Here is a 21,706-nt window from a genome sequence, read left to right as displayed (position 1 = left end):
CTTATTCTTACTGTAATTGTGTTTAATACATTTTTTTTTCTTTACACTGAAGCACAAAATAAAATTACATGGATACAAACCCAGAAGCAATGATTTGTTTCTTGCTACAAAGGACTTAAATAACCTAGCTTTTTAAACATACTTTATTGCTTTATGCTATATTGTTCTTTCCCTGCTCAGATTCTTTTGATTCAAAATTTTCTGATTCATCTGCTGAAATCCTTCAAAATCCTATCTTTCCAACGATTTCCTTAAAATGACACAGGGAGCTTCCTCTGTTCCTTTTCCCCTTATATTGATTTGAAATGAGTTTCAGAATAAGTTCAAATCAGTATAACCTACTGTGGCCAGCATACCAGTTCAATTTTCCGTGTAGCTGGGTGAATGTTTTTGCTAGTACAAGGGGAAAAAAGCAGCGTGAGTGGAACACAGCGGCTAGAGACATTGGAAACATGGGATTTATTTTTATTTTTTTATTAACAGCTTAAATTAACCATAAATGCTGGATCTTAAAAATCCAACTGAACTGTACATACTTAATGTAGGAAAATAAGTTAGCTTCACCTGAATTAAAAACAGCACCTTGATATTTCATCTTTGTAAAGCGACTTCTGCATAGTCCCATTGACTTTTTTCAAGTAAAAGTTGTTTAAAAGGTAAAATTTATATTTTTAGAAAATACAACTCAAGAATTTAAAAATAATATTAAACACGGTAGCTGAGGTATGGATTTTGTTTTAGTCCTTTACTGTAGATAGCAGGTGTAAAATTTTGTGATTTGCCATTTACTCCAATTCTGGATTTCCATCCCTTTCTCTGTCTGGCAGTTAAGAGGGGCTTATGTTTCGATAGAACATACACAAGATTCTAACAGTAAAAAGCAACAATTAGGTCCATAGAAGGTGTGTGATTCGCTGTTTTAATTTTGCTGATATTTTAACAGAGATCTTCAAAATGAAAAGATCAATTGATCTTGAATTTATTAGCGAAAAATACCATAAAAACAAACAAACAACAGAATATTAAGCGTTTATCGTCGCTAAAAATGGATGTAGTTGCTTGAGACAAAGCAGTGAAATGTTATAAAGACTTTCCTCTCCTGAATCATTAAGATAATGAAAGGCAGAAGCAATGAGCAGAACATGTGCATTGGTAGCACTGAAGCACTTAGCATTGGTTTCTCTGAAGTGGGAATCTTTTGCCCTTAGGAGTCACTCAGCAGATTTCCACACTTTCAAGTAGAGAAGAAAAAAAAGTGTACTTTCATAAAACTGCATTTCCCATAGTGCACAAGGGCTTTCTGGGCAGGGTCAGCTGATCCGTATTGTGAAATGTTCCCGATTTCCTGTCCAACATACATGGAAATGACTTGTGTGTACAAATGTCTCATCTTCCCTTTGTCAGGTGATTTAACAGCTTTTGGCTGGAATTCTGATCCAGAACAATGGCAAGAAACTGCGTTGATTAACTAGCTTGATATTTGGAAAACAGCTTCGTTTGGTGGCAAGAGATGTCACGAAGTAACTGCAGCCTGCTCTGTTAACTTCATGGGAGAAGGTAGGGAGAAGCTTGAACGTTACCTTTTGAACCTTTATTTTCCTTTTTGTTTTCCAAGCTACTGCCTTTGCTGTACATTATTTAAGACAGTCGCTAGATTTCTTGTTAGAACTAACAAGAAGCAATAAGTAATCGTAATTTTTGAAGCATTCTTTCTTTCTTTTTCTTTTTTTTTTTTTCTTTTTTAAACAGGACTTTCAGTGGAAACTGAAGGGAAAACGGACTTTATTTCAAGGGAAATAGAGGTTTTCCAGACTGAAGCTGAGGACTTGGCAAGAAAACACAAAATGTCTCCTGAATCAAAAAAACTTTTCAATGTACTTATTTTGGGAGTCTCATTTATGTTTATATTTACGGCTTTTCAAACATGTGGAAATATTGCGGTAGGTGTGAATTTCAAAACATGCCGCATTTGTATCACAGTTTTATTGTCTTTTGCTTTACTGGAGATTTTTTAATATACAATACATAATTTTTTCTCCTTTCTTTAGGTTTAGCATTAACTAGATTAAGTTGATCAACTGGATATTTAAGCGGTTTATTTCTTTAATATAGCTACATATGTAGCTGTGCCTGATTGCTTAGAAAATTAATTAATCATGTTAAATGTTAGAACTTCAATGTCTGCTTTGACACTTGCAATATTTAACAGTTGTATCTTTCATATTTCTGATTTTCCTACACAGTCCCTTTCAGAATATTTGACTAAGATGTTATTATTATCCCCTTTTTAATATGTCTGTAGTTTCTCCTAGAGTTTCTTTAGACATTGAGGGGTATGAGGATAACATCTGACAAATAGTCAGACTTCCACAATTGCTAGATCTGCCAAGTCACGTTCCATCTGAAGAAGAAATTTACTGCTAGTATATCTTGTGCATCTTTGCATGCTGAAGCAAAATTGGGAATAACATAATCCACATTTACTAATACAAGCACACTGCACTCTTACTGATTAAATGCTTAGAATCTGATAGACCAGATCCTCTGACTTAGTTGTTGATGTTACTTTCAATATAGTTTTATGCTTGAAAGGCTGTTAGATTTCAACATACCTCTTGAGCTTACAGGCCTTAGAGCTTCTCTTTTCTTGCGTGTAAGAAGAATCCTTTCTGGATTCAGACGTATAAATGCCCTTCCTTGCATTATAGAAATAATTGCTTACAACAGTTCTTGTTAAAATCATTGCACAGCATGATACCATATATCAGTACTTAAGTACAGGACAGCAAACATAGAAGTTCTGTTATGCCATGAATTTATAGCATCTCACTGAACTGGACCTAGTAATCATGCAATCATGTACTGTATTGTCATTAAAGTCATTAAAAGTGATTTTCAATAAGATCTGCCAGAGAATCCAGCTCATTACATGGTCTCATGATCACTAAAGCTGATTCAAGGGAAAAAAAAACGGAACAGGGTGTTGACAGGAAGACAGAAAGAATGGAAACTCTTAGCTGAAGTCCAAGAGTCAGGCTAAATTAAGAGTACAGCTTCAGCCTTTTTTCCCCCCACTTTTTACATGAAGATAGTCATGCATAGTTATCTAAGAGAGGTGTTTTGTGAAACAAGTTTTGGAAAATACTTGAAGGTCTCTGGTGAAATCATAGTATAATCCTAAAATACTTATTACTGCTTCAAACATAAATGTTTCCCTGCCAAATATCTCCTTCATCGTCAGTGTGGAGGTGTTGTGAGTTGTAATTAACACTCTAAATTAAGTACTTTGTAGGGTCTGTTAATGATGATTTCTAACATTTAATACTGACTTCAAACTAATGCAAATGTTTTCAAATTACAAGAGACATTCTAACATTATTTCATTTGATTTCTCCTCACAGCAAACTGTTATAACAAATTTAAACAGCACAGATTTTCATGGCAGCGGCTACACGAGGTAATTTACACAGATCTTACTACTTTGCTCCTTGCAGGGTGAAGCTAGCTATAATTACATCTGGTAGAAATATAATCTCAAGAGATTCTAGCATTCTGCTGACTCAAAGCAGTTTAAAATGTGGCATTCTCACACTTAGTCTAGTTTTATCCTGAATTATTAATTTCTAATTGAGCTACATGCCCGTTTTGGATATTTTCTTTGTAGGGAGAAAAGACATGCAGTCATCACATTCTCAGCTTTTTGTCTTAGGAGATGAAGAATGAAGTTTAAAACTTGCTAAAGCCTTGGTTGTTTGTCCATGTACACCTCTGTGCCTTTGTGTAGAATGGGTTGTTTGGATCAACTTGCAGGAAATACTGCAATGTAAATGTTTAAGGAGTAATCAGAAAGACAAGAAGAGAAGCAAGGTTCAAAGCTGCAAAATACCAATCTGATTGTTTATTGCACTGGCATAGCCAGACTCACCAGGTACAATCAGGGAGCTTTTGTAAACCAATTGATCTGTCATATAGGAAAACCTGGTTGCTGCTGTGAAAGATTTACAGTCTCAATATAAATTAAAAGTATTGCTAGCACAAAATATATCTATACAATTTCCATGGTGTATTTGACAGACGCTGAAAACCTCAATAATAGATGAAAGAGGTTTTGGTACCTTCTCTTGTAGAAGTACTGGGCACAAAATACAGTAACTGTTGGTAAGGCACAATTTGACAAATCCATCTTGTAAATGACAGGATGTGCTGGCCTGCAATAGTTTGGGACGTGATTCATCAGTCCTAGAAACATTGTACACTCCTATATTCCTAGACAGAGTGCAATGATTGCAGGTAATTAGTAAGAGAAAGGAAGGGAATGTTTGAATATGAAAGTTAGGCAGTTACATAAGTTATCTATACTGATACTTAGAAATCAACTAAGCAGTCTTCTTAAACCAGCTGCATTTATAACCTGTATTTTAAGTACTTAACCATCTCTGTTTTTTATTTATGCAGCATGTCCATTATTTATGGAGTATTCTCGGCATCAAACCTTTTCTCACCTTCAGTGGTTGCAATAGTGGGACCTCAACTCTCCATGGTTGTTAGTGGCCTATTTTATAGGCAAGTATTATTTTTGATTTTGTCTGCTTTCTTTGAAATATCTTTCTGTCATTTTTTCACATGAAAGTACTCTGCCATACATGAAATTGCACTGGCTAAGCGGAGTGTCTCGCAGAGCTAGTGTAGGTGTCAGGAGGTGAGTAACTTCAAGGTCCTTCAGGCTACTGGAAACAGAGTCCATTTTTTCCTCAGCATTTCCGGACTTTGCTGACTGTGGATTTCAGTTTGTGGTCTCAGGTTAATGGCTACAGTAACAACATTCTGCACGCCTGGTGGAGTTAAAAGCTTACCTTTTTCACACATGACCTTAACTATTTTCCAAGGTCATTTGGGTGACAGTAGAGGATTTAGAAGAAGCCAAGTGAGACACCCATTTGTCAAAGAATTCTGTCCACTTTAAGTCTACATTCAATAAACAGATCTGTTCTCTTCCAGCTTGTACATTGCAGTTTTTATCCAACCTTCTACGTGGAGTTTCTACACTGCTTCTGTTTTTATTGGCATTGCAGCTGCTGGTAAGCGTTGCTCTTACCCTGCTCACTATTCTTTGCTATATTTGAATATATCTCTAAAACACTTCTATTTCTTGACCAATATCTTTTGTATATGACAGTACTATGGACAGCACAGGGAAATTGCTTGACTGTAAATTCTGATGAAAACAGCATTGGAAGGAACAGTGGAGTATTTTGGGCACTCTTACAGTCCAGGTAATCTTTGTTTGTTAATATTTTTGGTTGTGTACGCTTTCTACTTTTTATATTTTTTGATAAATGGTAGACTGCATCAAAAAACAAAAACCAAAAAAACAAAAAACCTCCACTGGCATGTTGCAGTCAATGAAGCAGAAGGGAAAGTTAGAAGCAAAAATACTGTTGCTATTGTGCATTACAGAACAGCAAATGAGAGCTACCTATTGCAAGTCTCGGCTTTGATGTGCTAAAAATACACATTTCAGTTTTGGGACCATTTGGTGTATGTAACAGAAATCTTGTTGATTTCGGAGGGCTGTGTTAATTTGTTTGAGGATCCTGAGTGTACTAATGAGCCCTAATGACCTTGAACTGCTTCACTTGGGACCACCACCTCCCCACCCCACCCATGTGCCCCCATTTAAGCTCAGTGCTGAGCCCTTACTTCTTCTGGAGCTGTGCTAGAGGAGAACTGGTCTCCAGTTCAGATACATGCATGCCTGCGTCTGGTTTAAGCCCTGTTGATCTGGACCACAATCCACAAACTGATTTCCCATATTAGTTCTGCATTGTTACTGTGGACCTGTGTGGCAATTATTGATTATGACTCTGGCCTGTGGATTGTTTTTTTTGTCTTGATCTCTGGCTTGCCTTATCACCACAAGCTTGTTTGATGCTCTGGTCTCTTGGGTGACCCTATCTACAGTCTATCTTTTGGCTTTCTTTACCTGGGGACGTGGAGTTGGCCTCTAGCTGGTAAGGCACCTTCCCAGCTGGCTGTGTTACCCCCCCTTGGCTCCTAGCCTTCTCGCCCTGAGGGAGCAGTTGAACCATGCTGCTCCCTGATGAGCTTCCAAAAGGAAGATGCTGAAGGTAGAACTGGCAGCTGGAAGTCAGAGAAGAAAGCGTATGTTTTTTGTTGATAGTTCTCTGAAGTTAAGCTCAATGTGTTGCAGCAACTAAAAAAAGCCAACAAAATGTTCAGCCTCAAGAAGGGCAGTGGATGCTGTGTTCCTGCCTTAAGAAACCTTGCCCCTGAATGTTTTGTGCAGATAGGGTTTATCCATCTTGGGAGAATGTAATGCAGTTTAAATGTAGGGAAAAATAACAGCAACGTGCTTGAAAATAGAACTCTAGATTTGAAGAGACATTAAAAAGGCTGGGCCAGTCAGTTTGGAGAGAAGGTGGCTGAGGAGGGTTGCTCATAGGTTACCAAAACATGAAGGTGGCAGATGAGCTGGGTGTAAAGCTGTTACTCACCAAATGCTGGAGCTCTAGTTGCTTGGTGAGGCTGGAGGAGGATTGGTTTGGAACAGCCTAGGTGCTTATTCCCACAACGGATTATAAACTTGTGGAACTTGCTGCCACAGGAGAGTTTGAAGTTGGGCAGTGTCAGCAAAACCAAAAGGGAGCAAAGAAATTCATTGATGGCAGGTCCACAAATGTATCCTGAAGGCAGATACCTCTTACCACTGCTTGTACAGTAATTCTGGATATTGGGAGGTAATGAGGGGAATGAATCACAGTGTTTGGGCTGCTGAGCTTGTGCTAAATTGCCTTGCTAATACTGTTGGGGAGATAGAATGCTGCATTAATGGAACATCAGTATGAGGCAGTGGTGTGCTTGTTGTGTCCTTTAAGTTTCATGTTCAGGAATTAACATCTTGGTACTTTACCAGAGGAGCAATTTCTACAATCCCAACTAATCGTGCTTTACAGGAAATAAAATGCATGGCTTTACATGAGGAAGCTTCACTCTTAGGCTGTTTTGAGTCATTGTTCATTGTGAGTTAATGTACTTCAGGAAACTATAGGTAGAAACAGAATTTCCCTCGAGCTGTTGACAACCAATTTAGCATTGCTGGGCCAATATTTCAGGCAAGGCACGTGATTGCTAGGGAAGCACTGCAACATTCTTTCTATAGATAGGCCAATTTTCTAAGCTATGCTCAACAAAATCAGGGAGAGAGGCAACTTAGATGGTTAATTTCCTTGGTTTTGTTATCTTGTTGTGTATTGATTCCTAAAAATGAATGCCTACTATTATGGCAAAAAAAATCTCTTTGAAATATTGTATGGAGTTAGCAGTTGATGTGGAGAATGATTAGCTTCTTTTTCTTTCACAATTCTTTCACTACTTTTGCATATAATAGTATTACCATGATGCTATAACCTTAATCTAACCACAGAAAGTGCTGCTTACCTGTGCTGTCTTTTTTATTTGCAGCTTGTTTTTTGGAAACCTCTACATATACTTTGCTTGGCAAGGAAAAACTTACATAACAGGTGGGTATTACTTCTTTGTGGGAAACTATCCTTCAGTGTATAGTAACATGAACAAACATATGAAATAACTGGAAAGCAGCAAGAAACTTCTACAATTCCCAATAGACTGTATTTTTAGAGGATGTTTTGATTCAGTGTTCCACAGTATGCACAGCCCTTGTATTTTGTATGTTGGTTTTCTGCATGCAGTGCTCTTCGGATAACTTCTTTTAGGATATTTCCTACAAAGTTGTTCAGAGTGCTAGTTCAGAATGAAGTTTTCTGTGGTAGCTACCCTGGGATTTTCCTCTGTGCACACGCATGCCAAAACACTTATGTTTGTTGGGAAAGGTGTTCTGGAATGCCTGTGTTTAATATGAATGCTATCCCATTCCAGAGTAAGTTCCCAGTGTAGATCACCCTTATAAATCAGATTGGAGACTGATTAACCTATGAAATAAAGGAATAAAGTTTTCTGGCAACTGCTGAAGTCAGTAAGGCAAGCTGTGTAGGGCTATCTGCTAAGAAAGCTGCAATAGTGAAAACAGAGCAAATTGTAAGATTTTAATTACCCCCCCAAAAAAAATTGCTGGAAATTTATTAATAAACAGGGTTAATTGACCTGGTCTGTAATGATTGTGAGAGGGTTTTTTTTTTATTATTATTGTGGTCTTACAAACTAAAATATCTAGCTGAATGACTACAGCAGAAATAGCCTTGTCTTTTATATGTTAGAAAAGTTGTTCGATCAGGAATAAGATTTTAACTTTTAAATGATAATTATCATGCTTTAGAAATGCTGCTCTGTTGAAATGAGTAATGTCTCTGTTAGATATATCTTCTCAGGTTCTCTACAGACGTGGGCTTGGTAGCAATGCACAGGTTAGTTTTGAAAGGTCAGCTCCCACATTCCATCATCTTTAGCACAGAGACTTGAACGCTACTGAAAGTGCAGGAGGCCTTGAAGTTCTGTGCATTCTAGATTTCATTGCCCTTGCTAACCACAGAATACAGCGATTTATTATCAGAGTTCTGCTGTTACATTTACCTTCATCTTTAAATGGAAGACACTCTTGATGTCTTGAGACTTCTCTTTATTAAAAGATAGCTGTAGGTTTTGGAAGGTTTGACATTGTTTAAAAATCAATTCCTCCTTCCTTTTACTACCTCTATGAGAACATTATAGACATTTTCTTCTTGATCTATAATCATTCACTGGTTATTTTTAATTGCCATAGAACAGCTTCCTGCTTACCTTTAAGCTAAAGTGCGGTACATATAAGCATAGGCAATGTCCTCAGGTTTTTAATTAGTTCTGTCACAGTTATTTGCTGTTTCTTGGTGTTTTTTTCCCCTCACTAATGTTTGCAAATAGGAATGACTTTGGTGTTGCAGGTTTTCCTATGCCAAACAAGTTGAGTAGTGTGCCAGAGCAGGTGCAGAGGGCAGTAGTTACCTTCTTCCATCTACACATTATGTCCTGCGTCAGTTATTGAGGTTTCAGTGGTTTTAAGGCCTTTGTAGTTTACAGGCCTAACAGTTTGATGTTACAGTGTTAACATTTGTGATGCTGGTAAGAGTTTTTTTTAGAAATTTGAAAGGTTTTGGCATAGCTTGTCATCTCTACTCTAAATTATACAAGTCTTGAAAGACATACTTTATTCTTCTAATAATTTATGCACTTCCATTGCTAATTGGCTCCTCCTTGGCTATAGCATGTGAGAGAATTAAGGAACGCTCTTTAACATAACAATATTTTATGAGCATCATAAAACTGAGATAGGAATTTAACAGCAGCTGGGTTCTTTTTGCTCCATATGCAACGTAAGTTTTGAAAATTGGTATGCATTTTAAACACAATGAAGTATCCCTATATTAGTTCTGTGGGGGTAGTTGTCTTACTTTGAATTACTTCTGCACATCTAGTTATGACTCTTACTTGCTTTTCCAGAGAGCGATCGCAGAACTGTCTTCATTGCGCTGACTGTTATCAGTCTGGTGGGCACAGTTCTCTTCTTTCTGATTAGGAAACAAGAGGACACAAAAGCTCCAGGGGAGGCAGATTCTACTAATGAAATCCCAGGGGAAAGCTCGTAAGTGTTTATGGCAAGTGTTTTCTTTGCTGATTGTTAAACATATAGCTACCTTTCATCATCTTTCTTACCCTCATCAGTCCAGGTTAAGAGATGTAACAAGTAGAAATTATTCCCTTCCTTTTTATAAGTTCTCTTGCATACGGATACGTTTGTTGCATCTTCTCTAAATGTATAGATGCCACAGCTGAATACGTTAGACATGCTTAGGTAGGCAGACAGATTCCGTCCAGTTTTGTCTGAGACATCATTTTAGATTAGATATCTTACATTAGATACATTAGATATCTTTGTTTAATTAAAAGAACAATGAATTTGTTAGAACATCATGAACAAGTAGTGAAAAAAGTGCTCATTGTGAAAAATGCTCAGAAGAAGGTCTGTTGAGTAGGTTAATTTTTGAATGGCATTCACTTGCCCAGAAAGCAAATACAACTTGTGGTCAGTAGTTTAAAGTCTCAAACTTCTAACAATATATTGGCATATTCTGGTATATAATGCTGGCCTAAAAATATACAGTCACTTTGAAAAATGAGTTCAGTTGCTTTCCAGCTTGGCAATGAAATGTGGCTATTCTTTTCCCATTTTGACTGAGTCATTTGCTTCCCCAGGTCTGCACAAAACAAAATGACAAAAGCAGTGGATGCCTTTAGTAAGTACTATTTAAAATGAGTTGCTTCAAAAAAAATACTAACATATCTTTTACAACTTTCCATGATTCTGCTGAGGTGTGATCATGTCCAAATCATTGAGAACAAAAAAAAAATTGCAGGCAGATGAGGTTAAGAAGTTATTTCACTTCAAATATAGAACTTCAGGTCTGGTCTACAGGAGAAAATAAATGGCAATGGTTTTCAGACCAGCAATGACCGCTCACATAGGGTTATGGGACTGAATTCTGAGCCTCATAAGAATTCAGTTTTCTATATGGATATTGGGCTGGCTTCTTATGCTTCAGAAGTGCTCCTTCCAGATGGCTGTATCATAGAAACAAAGTTGGACTGCAAGCAAAGATTTACAGTGACTTATACAGATAAGCTCAAAAACAGCAGGTCACTGCTTGGGAAAGCTAGTGCATGAAAGTGAAGTTCTCTTCTCCTTTATGCTGTTTTGTTAGTAGAGAAGTTGTATATTGTTTTATTTTGTCACCAAATGATACCATTTAAGTCAACATTTTTGAACTGGACTGTCCACAGTTTTACAAAGTTTGATATGGCATGTTAGTGACTGTTTGTTTTGAGAACATGGAGACCTTCATGGAAAAAAAAAAGTATGTATTCTTTTTTGGAGATAATCACCATGAACTGAGAGTACAAAAATACAGTGAGTTTAAGGAAAAAACAAGAACAAAAAAACTGTCTGCTAATTCTGAGGTTGTTTGAAAACTGCATCTCCTGCTTTAATATTTCCCTCTCTCACATTTCTTACAAAAAAAAGTTTTAGGATCAAACCTTTTTTTTTTTTTTTTTTAAAAGCACAAGTCAAGGTCTGTCTGTTTAGCACTCTGTAATTTTTTTTTATTTCAGTAAAGTCACAGTTTGAATAATTTCAACTTATTTCTGCTTTAAGCAAAGAGAAAAAGAAAGTGCAGATACTCTTCATAATGTTAGTGGAAGTTGTATTAATTTCTATTATTATGTCTTTATAGAGAGATCTGTAAAGCTAAGCTTCACCAAGGAGATTCTGCTTCTCAGTGTTACAACAGCCTACACAGGTATGAAGCAAGCAGAGTGTGTAATGATGTAGCAGTGTTGGGGCATTGTTAGGGATTTTAACCAATAACCAAATAAAGTGAATTGTGATTCTGTATCTCCACAAATGTTACTTGAACATTTCAGTTATCTTTGAATGAGTTACTCGTTTTTGGCATTTCTATGTTCTGGAAAGTGTTTCTGTACGAGAGGAGAGGTGTACCTAACGCTGCTAACACTGGCATATGATACTTGTTTTGATACACTTCAGGGTCACCCAAATTGAGAGTTAGGCAAAATTTATGTGGCTAATTTTAATGTAATTTGGTGTTGTGCTATCAGTAGGTTATAGTTTATATTCAATCCAACTACATTGCATTTGAATTACAATTTTTGCAGATTACACTTTCAGTATCACCTTCACTAGGCTTGTAATGAGATGTGGGGAATTTCCCAATAGAACCTAGGCTAAAACAAAGACTAAGTAAAAGTTAAGCCATTTTTGTCTTTAGTATTTACAGTGGTAGGAGCTCTCTTTTTATCAACTTTAGTTAAACTTGACCTGCCATCGTTAGACCAAATTATGAGCTGTAGAATAAAAATGCATTTATTTTTGCTGTATATTAAAGCACTTCTTCCACAAAAATAAATAAAATGTTCAAAATATTCAAATTAAGTTTTCGGAAAGATAGATGTATCTTTCAAACCTCAACTCTGAGTTTCTATTATGAAAAATTAAGTCCTGTAGGTGAAAAGAAACTTTAAAATGTGAATAAATTAGAAATGGTGCCATAAGGTCTGCCAAAGTTTGCAGTCACTTTCCAGTGGAAGTAGTGATAGTGGTGCAAACTGACTTAAGAGCTACTAATTTGAGTTGCAAGTTACTTAACAGCATTTCCAGTGTTGTGTTAACCCAAATTAACTTGAAGTCCTCATACAATAGGAATGTGAAGCAAGATAATGAGGCAACGGGGAGTTTGGTCTTGCCTGATTAATTTGAAATAGGTCTTGAAGGTATGTGGGAAAAGTCAGTTCAGCTTGGAAGAACCATCTGCTGCCATCTGGTGGCTCTTGGTCAATATTGCCAGTTTATAGGAAAGCTCAGTTTAAGGTCAACAAAAGTTTTTACATCCCCCCACAATATGGTCTGATTAATAAGACTGATCACAGCTTTGAGGCTGTGCAGTTCACACACCATGTCAGATATCCTGCTACTGGTAGACCAGTAAATGGTGTACTGTGTTTTTGCAATAAAAAAAGACAGGTGAATGAGAAACAGATTTAGTTTATAACTTTTTTTATTAAGCATTACACTTTATATTCTTTTAAATATAACTTCTTTTAAGAAGCTAGTATTTTAACACCGGTTCCTTTTGTTGGGCTCAGCTACATTACTTTTCTTCACAACAATGACAATAGAAAGAAAGAAGAATTTTAAAAAATAGTTGTTCTTGCTCAGTTTTAGTTCATTATGTGTGTTTGGAAAAAGTAAGCAATTCAGTCTAGAAATACTACCTATTTATTGGGATTTGGAGATGCAGGGGTCTTACAAATACTATAATCTAGGGAAAACCATCTTAAACTGAAATTGCTTCATTTCCTCGGTTATTTTAAGTGTTGTTTCACATGGTGCTTTCCATTTGAATGAAACTCCAAAGATCTTGAATTAAAGATGCAAACTATATATTAAGGGTATACAGGAACTGTCAACAGCAGCAGTACTGACTCTAAGTGCATCTGACACTAATTAGAGTGGCAGTTTTTTCTAATGTTTACATAAACTGGCATAGGAAATTATTGTAATTACCTAGCTTAAAAATCCTCGTTTCATTCTGTTATGTTTACCTCATTAAAATATGTATTTGAAAGTTACTTTAGGGGAAAAACATTTAGACACAATGTTTTTTCATTAGCTTTGTAATAGCTCATCTGTCAGTTTTGTTTGGTTTTCTTCAAAGGTTTGGAATTAACATTCTTTTCTGGAGTATATGGAACATGTATTGGTGCTGTGAATAGGTTTGGTGGTGACGAGAAAAGCCTTATTGGTCTCTCTGGTATTTTTATTGGCGTTGGAGAAATTTTAGGTGAGTCTAAACTTACCACTTTCTAGAGGAGAAAGGGTTTAAGATGTTGTAGTTATTCAAAATGTTTTTTTTTGTTTGGCTGAATAGTGCCTTTCAAGCTTTTAGCAACGATTACATGAACAAAAAATAAAATCTCAAATAAAATTGTCAGCATGGTTCTTTATTGCACTGTGAATTATATCGTACGCCATGTAAAATGAATGCAAAGTAGGATGTGAAATACTGCTGGCTATGAATCTTAAGATTTTGTGGTGTTCTTGGGTTAGTGCACAGGAACACAAAATTTAGGATGGGAGAAACTTGCATTTGGTAATTTTCAGCATTTTTGATATTTTGCTCTTATATTGTATTCTCTTTACATTTATTATTTAAATAACTGTTTTTCATTAAATACGCAAGATTTTTCTTAAAAGCTTGTGTTAAATGATATTTGATTTTTAAATAAAACTGAATATAGATAGTATTAATATATAGTTCTTGTTTAAACTCAAGTATTGCAGCATTTAAACATATTTTCTGTTGGCAAGTAGCTTGGCTGCATAGAGAGATGCATGCTTTTGCAACTACTAAAGCTAAAAACAAGGTTGTCCCTTTTTACTTCATAACATTGTGATCCTGGAGGAAACAGTAGCCTGGCAAAATATCTTGCAAAAAGGTTAAGTGTTGTCTTCAGCACTCATCTGATAAATCCCCTGCCTACGTTTTCTCAGACATCTCTAGCAACCCAGAGGTTCTGTCGTCTGGCAGAGCTGGCAAACTCCTTGGGGCTGGTTTCATTTAACATGGGGAAAGTTGCCGCATGTTTTCATCCTTTTTCAGTTTTCAGTATTTTAAGTTTGGTTCTGTTCTTTATCTCTTCAGTTCTGGTTTAATTATTTGACCTTTTCCATTTCTACAGGTGGAGGAATCTTTGGTTTACTGAGCAAGAATAATCGCTTTGGCAGGAACCCTGTTGTGATGCTAGGCATCATTATTCATTTCATAGCCTTCTATTTAATTTTTATAAACATGCCAAGTGATGCCCCTATTGCTCCCATGGAAGGAACAGATGGTGTTGCTTATATGATTCCAAGGTATGTAAGCTCTTTGCTCTGGCTGGTATATCTCAAGATGTATATAAACAGCCTGTGCTTCTAACAGAAAACTCCTTGAAGCTGCTTCCCTTTGTAGAGACTAAGCCTGTAGAAAAGGCTTTTGGGAGTTCTTGGTATATTTGTTAGATATTCTACCAGTGTACACTCATTTTAAGAATTTAAAAAAGCATGAGGATATTTGGCAGCAATTATGCCATTTGAGAACATGACTCTTATGGGTGTGACCAACAACTGTAGTGCTAGATGTCAGGAACTCAGTTTAACTGTTGGGCTCAGTTTTACAATAGCATAGAGCACCAGCCTTGTCCTCTAGCTCTAGTTTCCAAAGCCTTTGAAAGCTCTTTGTTGAAGTCCACTTGATCTAGTTTGAGCCGTGCTCTGCCTGTCTTATACTGCTCAATGTTAGGGGAAGAACATAGGGAGCTTTCTTATCTCATCACTGCAAGCTTCTTTTGGGGTGTATCTTTGCCAGTTTGCATGAAGCTCATGTTGTCAGTTTGTGCAGGCACAGCTGCTAAGATGCAATCATAAGCATTTGTGCCTGTACAGGCACCTTTTTTTTTTTTTTTAACTGGAGTATCGTTCTGCAATATGAATTGGTCTTTCTTTCGTATTCCCACAGTTTCTGTGACTTTACCATATGTGTCTTAGCTTTCGATCACTACCATGTGGGCTTTGTGGCTCTAGGCACCAAAATGAGTTTTTAGCAATTCTAATTCAGTTTAGAATCAATTGTTGGTAATACTAACAGAAGTCTTGGCATTCAAGAGATTAAAATCTGATGAAACTATTCTTTTTGCCAGCCAAATGTTCCCAGTTCTTTTCCAGTGAAATTTAAAGTTTGATAACTTTCTTCCATTCTCCATTTCCAAGTAAGTCTGCCAAAAAATAGTTCGTAGGCTCATACATTAGTTTGTAGCTGTGTAAGCTGTTTGAATGAATGATTCTCAAATTTGTTTTGCTTTTTCCTTCAGCAAAGAGGTGGCCATATTCTGCAGCTTTCTGTTGGGCCTGGGAGACAGCTGCTTTAATACCCAACTCCTCAGCATTTTAGGATTCCTGTATTCTGAAGACAGTGCTCCTGCCTTTGCCATCTTTAAGTTTGTTCAGGTACTACCTCTCACAGTTTTTTGAATGTAAGGTTGTTGGAATATTATTGAAGTATCATGTTGGCTTCTTTATTGAGCTCAAGAAAATGTTATTTCCACAAAGGATGTGAACCGGCTTTTCACAGAAGAGTTTTCAAGTAGGAGTAGCTTGATTGTATAGCTTGCTGTGATTATGTAATCAAACTGCTATTACAAGTTGTGAGGGAGATTAGAAATACTGGAAACTCTTGTTTAATGTCAGAAGACTTGCACAGTTAAGCAGGTTTGAGGTTTTATGCAAATATTTGTCTATGGAATTTATTTACTTAAGTTTTTAGTTACAGGATTGAGTTAAAAGGAAAAAAAGTTTAAGTAGTGGTTGGAGAGTTTGCAGGTGTTGTTATGTCATTGGGCGTTACCAGGTGGGTATGCAGACAAAAGAAAAATATTTTTTTAACCTGTTTTTAAGTTGTCATAATGCCAAAATGGATGGATTTATGCTAGCTGGAGACTCAGTGAAAAGTCTTCATATGTGTGTTTTGGGTAGATCACTTTGCTCACAGGAATTAACCTTGTTTGATACTGATGGGTTAAGATCTGTGTTAATCAGAGGTGTCAGTAGGAAAACTGAGGTACAAGGCATTGAAACTATTCATGGATGGTCACGCCATAGTAAATTAGTGCTGGGAGGAGAGTCCAGGGTGTGTCCAGTTTAAAAGATTATCATTGCTTGCCTTAGGGCTTTTATCTTCTGTGATATTTTTTTTTCTGGTGCACCGCTCCATCTTATATATCTTCTCAGTGATATTTAAAATCTGAGATAGACAGGAAAGGTAGATTCTTTATGCAAGCTCTAATGAAAACTTTACCCTTAAAAAGGATATACTGCAAGCGAGCAGCAATGCCTGTCAAAACTTCCAGCTATTTTGGTATAGAATATTTTGTGATGCTGTAAAACTGAAAATAGGTTTTCTGGATTTTGTCCTAAAGCCTTGGCTGTGTTGCTTCCAGACAAAATGTTTTGAAATACCAGAGAGCTGCACTTGCTATGCAACACACGCTTTTGGATGTGGTGTTCGCTTTCTATAGCTTATGCTATTTAAATAACAAGTTAAAACTAAATCTGTTGTATATGAAATCAAGGCATATGTTGAGGTATAATGAAGTTTAAGATGGCATACCTTCTAAAAAAGTGTATCAAGGGATGCATGTTAACTATGTGTATCAGTTCATATATCACTTTGATCATCCTTATACCAATGCTGGACTGGATATCTACACATACGGTCTTTATCTTTGCTTTTGTTTTCTCAGTCCATCTGTGCAGCAGTTGCATATTTCTACAGCAACTACTTCCTTCTGCAGTGGCAACTTCTCATCATGGTGATTGTGGGCTTCTTCGGAACAGTCACCTTCTTTACAGTGGAGTGGAAAGCAGCGGCTCTTCGTGCCCGTGGCTCTGAGTACAGCAGCATTTGATCTAGATACACCACACGTAGTCCAACGTAAGGAAAAGCAGAGGCACACTACTGCCAAGTGATGTGAGAAGGTGAAAAGATCGAGTTGAAGAGATTAAGATGGAGGAAGCTACTCCTAAACTGCCATCAGTCTAACTGAACACGAAACATGGGAGGAAAAAATGCCAAGTCTGATAGCCTTTTTTCTTTAATCAGCTGAGTGTGGTATGCATGCTCTTAAAAATCCCGTGTTAGAGATGGAAGCAAATAGGGACTTATGTATTGAACAATTCTGTTCTAAGCCGTACCTTTCTGAAGGTGTAATTGCCTAATTTCACTCTATTATTCACTACAGAATTATTTTTTCATATATTATTTTTTACCTATGTTCTAGTTCTGCAGACACTTGAGTTCTTCTATTGAACGAGCAATACTTTCATTAGGTGTTATTACAGAGTGTGTCTGTACAACTGAAAAATGAATTCGTCATTGACTTGTTCAGCAATTAGATATGCAGAAGTATTTCTGTGGGAAATGTTGCCTTACTACTTTAACTGAAAGTCTTCAAATTCTTGTTTACAAGAATTTGCTTCACTTAGTCATCTTAAAGACATGATCCTGTGAAGTACTGGTATTTAGAAACAGCTTGTAGGCTCAGCATCTATCAGCATTGAACTGCGTTGGGGTTGCTGCTGTAACTTTCTCAGGGTGGTGCCATATGAAGGACCACAAGGCATGGCTTCCATCTTAGACTTCCAAATAGTCCTTTTGAGTTTGCTGAAACCTTCATCGTAATCTGTGATGGAAGCATTGTCAAACAGACCCAGAATGTGAACTGTAAGAATAATCTTGTGGTGTTTATTCTACAGCATAGTCTAAAAATACCTGAGGTGATTGACGTAAGCGTTTCGTTCACTATATTTTGGGAATACTGTACTGTAATCTCATTCTGCAAAATGTGAAAACAAGCTGAATAGCACAGCAACTAACTCTTAATCCAGAACTGTTGTAGATGGTAGTCTAATGTAGGCAGCAAACGCAAAACCACCTTGATTTTATCCATCTACATGACTTTAATTCTTGCAGCATTGTTTCCATCCAGCAGACAAGATGCAGCTGAGAGCAGATATGGAAGACTGAGAAAGGCGTGTCTTTCGACACTCCTATTTTTAGAAAAGTACTGTTAGCCTTTTTATGTAGAGTCAGAATGCAAATGTCTTATTTTTGAAGACATTTAAAAAAAAAAGTTGACTCAGAGTATTTGTCAGTAGCTCCTACATGTCATAACTACGTAGGTGTACCCAAGGTTGGACTTGTTGAGGGAGTGCAGTATCTCCCGTGACATTTGCTGTCACTTTTACTCTCACAGGGCATGCAACACTACTCCCGTGAAGCACAGCTGTCTTCATGCACAATAAAATAGCAAAGAATTATTTTAGAGGCAGACAGAAAGATTTTAAATTCACTCCAGGTTCTTGCTGTGAGTTAGTTCAGAGGGTGTTAGGGAGGATTAGAGGGCACCTGAACATTTGGCAAGCAAAGAAATGTAAGGACAGGCAGGAAAGCCCTTGTGTATTCCCAGGAGATTTAATGAATAATGTTAAGGAAAAAAAAAAGCACACGTTGACTGAGGGGTTATTGAAGTCATTCCAATTTGTCAAACTGGATGTTCAGTATTCAGTCAAAAGTGAGTAGCAGCACTCTAATGCTCTTATCCACTCCTGTTCTCCTGTAATTGGAACCATACTATTTATAACTTGAACACCTGAAGGTATACATCTTAGGTGGTAGGTTATACATCGTGGATGACAGGACACTGTCAGTGATGACACTTCTCTTGTTGCTATGTATTTGTATTTTCTCCCAAATACTGTAAGTGATCAAGTCTTTTTTTTAAGATACGGAGTTCTTTTCTGTCTGATTATTTGTGGGACCTGTTTTTGCTGTACATATCAACAAGAGAAGGACTGAACGTCCACAAGAAACAACTTTGTCCTACAGTACATGGGAAGGGAAAATGATTCTCAGGTCTTGTGGTAATGAGTAACTTACAAACTCATTTAAAATGATGCAGCTTAATTTTAGCTAGGTAATGCCTCTCATGAGGTTGCTTTTAAAATTGATCCCTTTTAATGAACTGCTGTGGTGTTCATCTGCAGCATAAGAATCATATCAAGTATTTTATTAGAAATTGAAGGAAATCTCTAAGTTTGTGTAGCTTCAGCAAGCATTTCGAAACCGGCTTTCAGGGATCCTAATGAACTAGGACTTGTGCACGTTCAGTGTGTATGTGAATCAGATGTCTTACTCGTTTTTCCCCTCTTTCTGTTCTGCTTGGTCTGACTCAATATTGGATGATATTAGAAGGTCATTCAGAACTATTTATTGGGTTATTGAAGTGAAGTATTATTGCTCTGACAAGTTTTACAAGGCTATCTGTGATGCAGTTTAGAGAATTTCGTGGATTTCATTTTTTATTTTACTATTAACTATCGAAGTGTACCTTGTACCTTTTGATCTTAAGAAACTGTTCTCAGTTAATCAAGTTGGCCATGACACATGATTGCCTTTCACTTATTTTCTTGATTTGTTGGGTAATAAAAATCCACACAGCAGAACTCAATAGCTTGGTCAGAATTTTTGGTAGAGCAGTATGAAGAATAGGAATGCTGGCATCCATTATCATTCCATCTCTTAATCTTTTTATCAGTATTTACCAGCCCTGAGATGATACCCCATTCATTTCGCTTCCTTGATCTTTGAACAATTTCACATTAATCTGAGTTGTAAGCTTACTGTTTATTTCAGTGGGATCTGAAAAAAGGCTTTTGCTGTATTTGTGCTATCATGGTTTTGTTTTATGTTAGAGATTTTATCTTTAAGTGAAAGTACACATTAATTTGCTTAGGTTTATTAAAAACATCTCTTTTGCTGCTTGTATCCTTTTACATTGTTACTGAAGTCTAATATCCTGACGTATCACATCCAAGTTTTTCAAACAAATGCTAAGAGGAAATGAAAACCGATATTCATGACTTCTGAGTGCCAAAGAAGCTGCTGTAAATTAGTCTTTCATGCATATCGTATAAACATATCTATATTTTTGTCTTGCCAGTTGGATTTCCTTCTGATATAATATGAATGTATGCAAAGAGAATTTCTACAGCTTTAGACCTTGTTCATAATTAAGTTATGTCCTTCTTGTTTTTGTTGTGATCATTTCATTTGGTACAACATATGTTAGAAAGCTGAGATAAAGAAGGGAATCATTTCTAAAATGTTCTTTTTAAGTCTGATCTTTATAATCTTCTGCTGATACATCTAAACTAATAAGGGATATTTGGGGGGAAGCCGTGACTTTTACTGAGGTCCTGTCTTAGTAGAAGCCCTCCTGTGGTGTGCCTATTTAAAAGCTACAAGTCTGCTGGTAAAGTTCCTTACATTTTTGTGACCAGTTTAAGCTGTATGGGAAAGACCTTCCTGGTGGCGTTTGTTGGTTGAGCTTTGTGAATAATAATTTTAGTGTAGAAAACTGTAAATCTGGGGCCTTGCATGAGTTGACCAGACTGAGAAAGCTCCACTTGCCTTTCTGCTAACCCCACTAGCTTGCTTTAGCTGGGGAATGTGGCTCCCTGACAGGCTCCATTAAATGCCAGTGAGTAATGCTGCGGGGGTTGCCTAGGAGTTTGCCTCTGCTTGAAAAGTAGGCCACGCATGAAGAGAACTTCACGTTTTCTAGAGCAATGTTTAATTGTTTGCTGTCAGCAAAAGGAAGAAAACCAAAAAGGCAGAGTTAAAGGTGGAGCTGAAGTCAAGAAGTTAGCTGCTTGTCATTCTGATGTGTCCGCATTGGTTCAGGAGCAGGGGTGAGTCTCTGTTGGCTGTTGTTTTTGCAGATAAATTCAGAATGACACTTTGATAAGCTTAATTTTGGAAATTATGTTGATGCCACAAGAGAAGCACTAATGACAGTGGAAGAAACTGCCCTAAAGAGGAACAGAACGAGACTGAACTGAGGATAACGCTTCCCAGCAGGCATGTGGAGGGGATGCTTTGTGCAGTTGAGTTTGGGCACATAGCTGCAGCTGCTGGAATTAACTCAATTTCTGTTTGTTTCATGCTTTCTCTGCTGTCTTAGTTACTTCTGTTGTTGAATGTCCTCTTCTGAGCTATCCTGTCATTTCTTTACACTTTGACATTGTCAAATTCATTTTAAGTCTAATGGTTGAGATTTTTTTTTACTTTTATAGAAGGTGTGTTTATGTTTGAATTGATGATGCATTAATTGAGAACAGGCTCACATTTATCTTAATGAAAACACTGATTTCAAGTGTATCAAATGAAAACAGCCTCTATTATATTTCTTTATATGGTCACAGCCACGCAAATAAAAATGACAGACAATGATTTTGTTAATGTGCTGGTGAAGTCATCTGAATTGCTCTTAAACTGTTTTAAACACTCCAGGGTGGTGGTGGTGGGGGAACAACTTTGTAAAGGAAAAGAGATGGTCTGAACTGATGGATCTCTGAAGTATTTTGTCATCTGTAAGGGCCTGCTTAGGAAAACAAATGTTTTGTGCTAGGCAGCCTTTCTGAGCAACTTAATTCTAGCTATGGCATAGGCTAGAGAAATGTCATGAGAAAATGAGGGTGGCTGATTCAGTCCTGGCCCATTCC

The 21,706-nt window shown here is 36.9% G+C and overlaps 1 protein-coding gene across 2 annotated transcripts; it reads left to right on the top strand.

The window, feature by feature from the left end:
• Positions 1 to 1,311: 1,311 nt before the first annotated feature.
• Positions 1,312 to 21,434, top strand: MFSD11 (major facilitator superfamily domain containing 11). Of its 2 annotated transcripts, XM_038165343.2 has the most exons (14): positions 1,312 to 1,557; positions 1,750 to 1,940; positions 3,402 to 3,457; positions 4,456 to 4,563; positions 4,999 to 5,078; positions 5,177 to 5,273; positions 7,483 to 7,541; positions 9,472 to 9,613; positions 10,225 to 10,265; positions 11,262 to 11,327; positions 13,263 to 13,388; positions 14,287 to 14,461; positions 15,457 to 15,592; positions 16,885 to 21,434. In XM_038165343.2, the coding sequence occupies exons 1-14, from the start codon at positions 1,548 to 1,550 to the stop codon at positions 17,047 to 17,049; spliced, it is 1,452 nt and encodes a 483-aa protein (XP_038021271.1). In that variant the 5' UTR covers positions 1,312 to 1,547; the 3' UTR covers positions 17,050 to 21,434. The 2 variants fall into 2 exon arrangements, with proteins under 2 accessions (XP_038021271.1, XP_071881769.1); XM_072025668.1 differs by lacking the exons at positions 15,457 to 15,592; positions 16,885 to 21,434 and adding an exon at positions 15,286 to 15,328.
• Positions 21,435 to 21,706: the final 272 nt, after the last annotated feature.

Source organism: Anas platyrhynchos, chromosome 19 (assembly GCF_047663525.1).
Source record: "Anas platyrhynchos isolate ZD024472 breed Pekin duck chromosome 19, IASCAAS_PekinDuck_T2T, whole genome shotgun sequence".
Lineage (NCBI taxonomy): Eukaryota > Metazoa > Chordata > Aves > Anseriformes > Anatidae > Anas > Anas platyrhynchos.
Note: the sequence above shows the minus strand (reverse complement) of the source record. Positions and strands in the feature narration are given on the sequence as shown.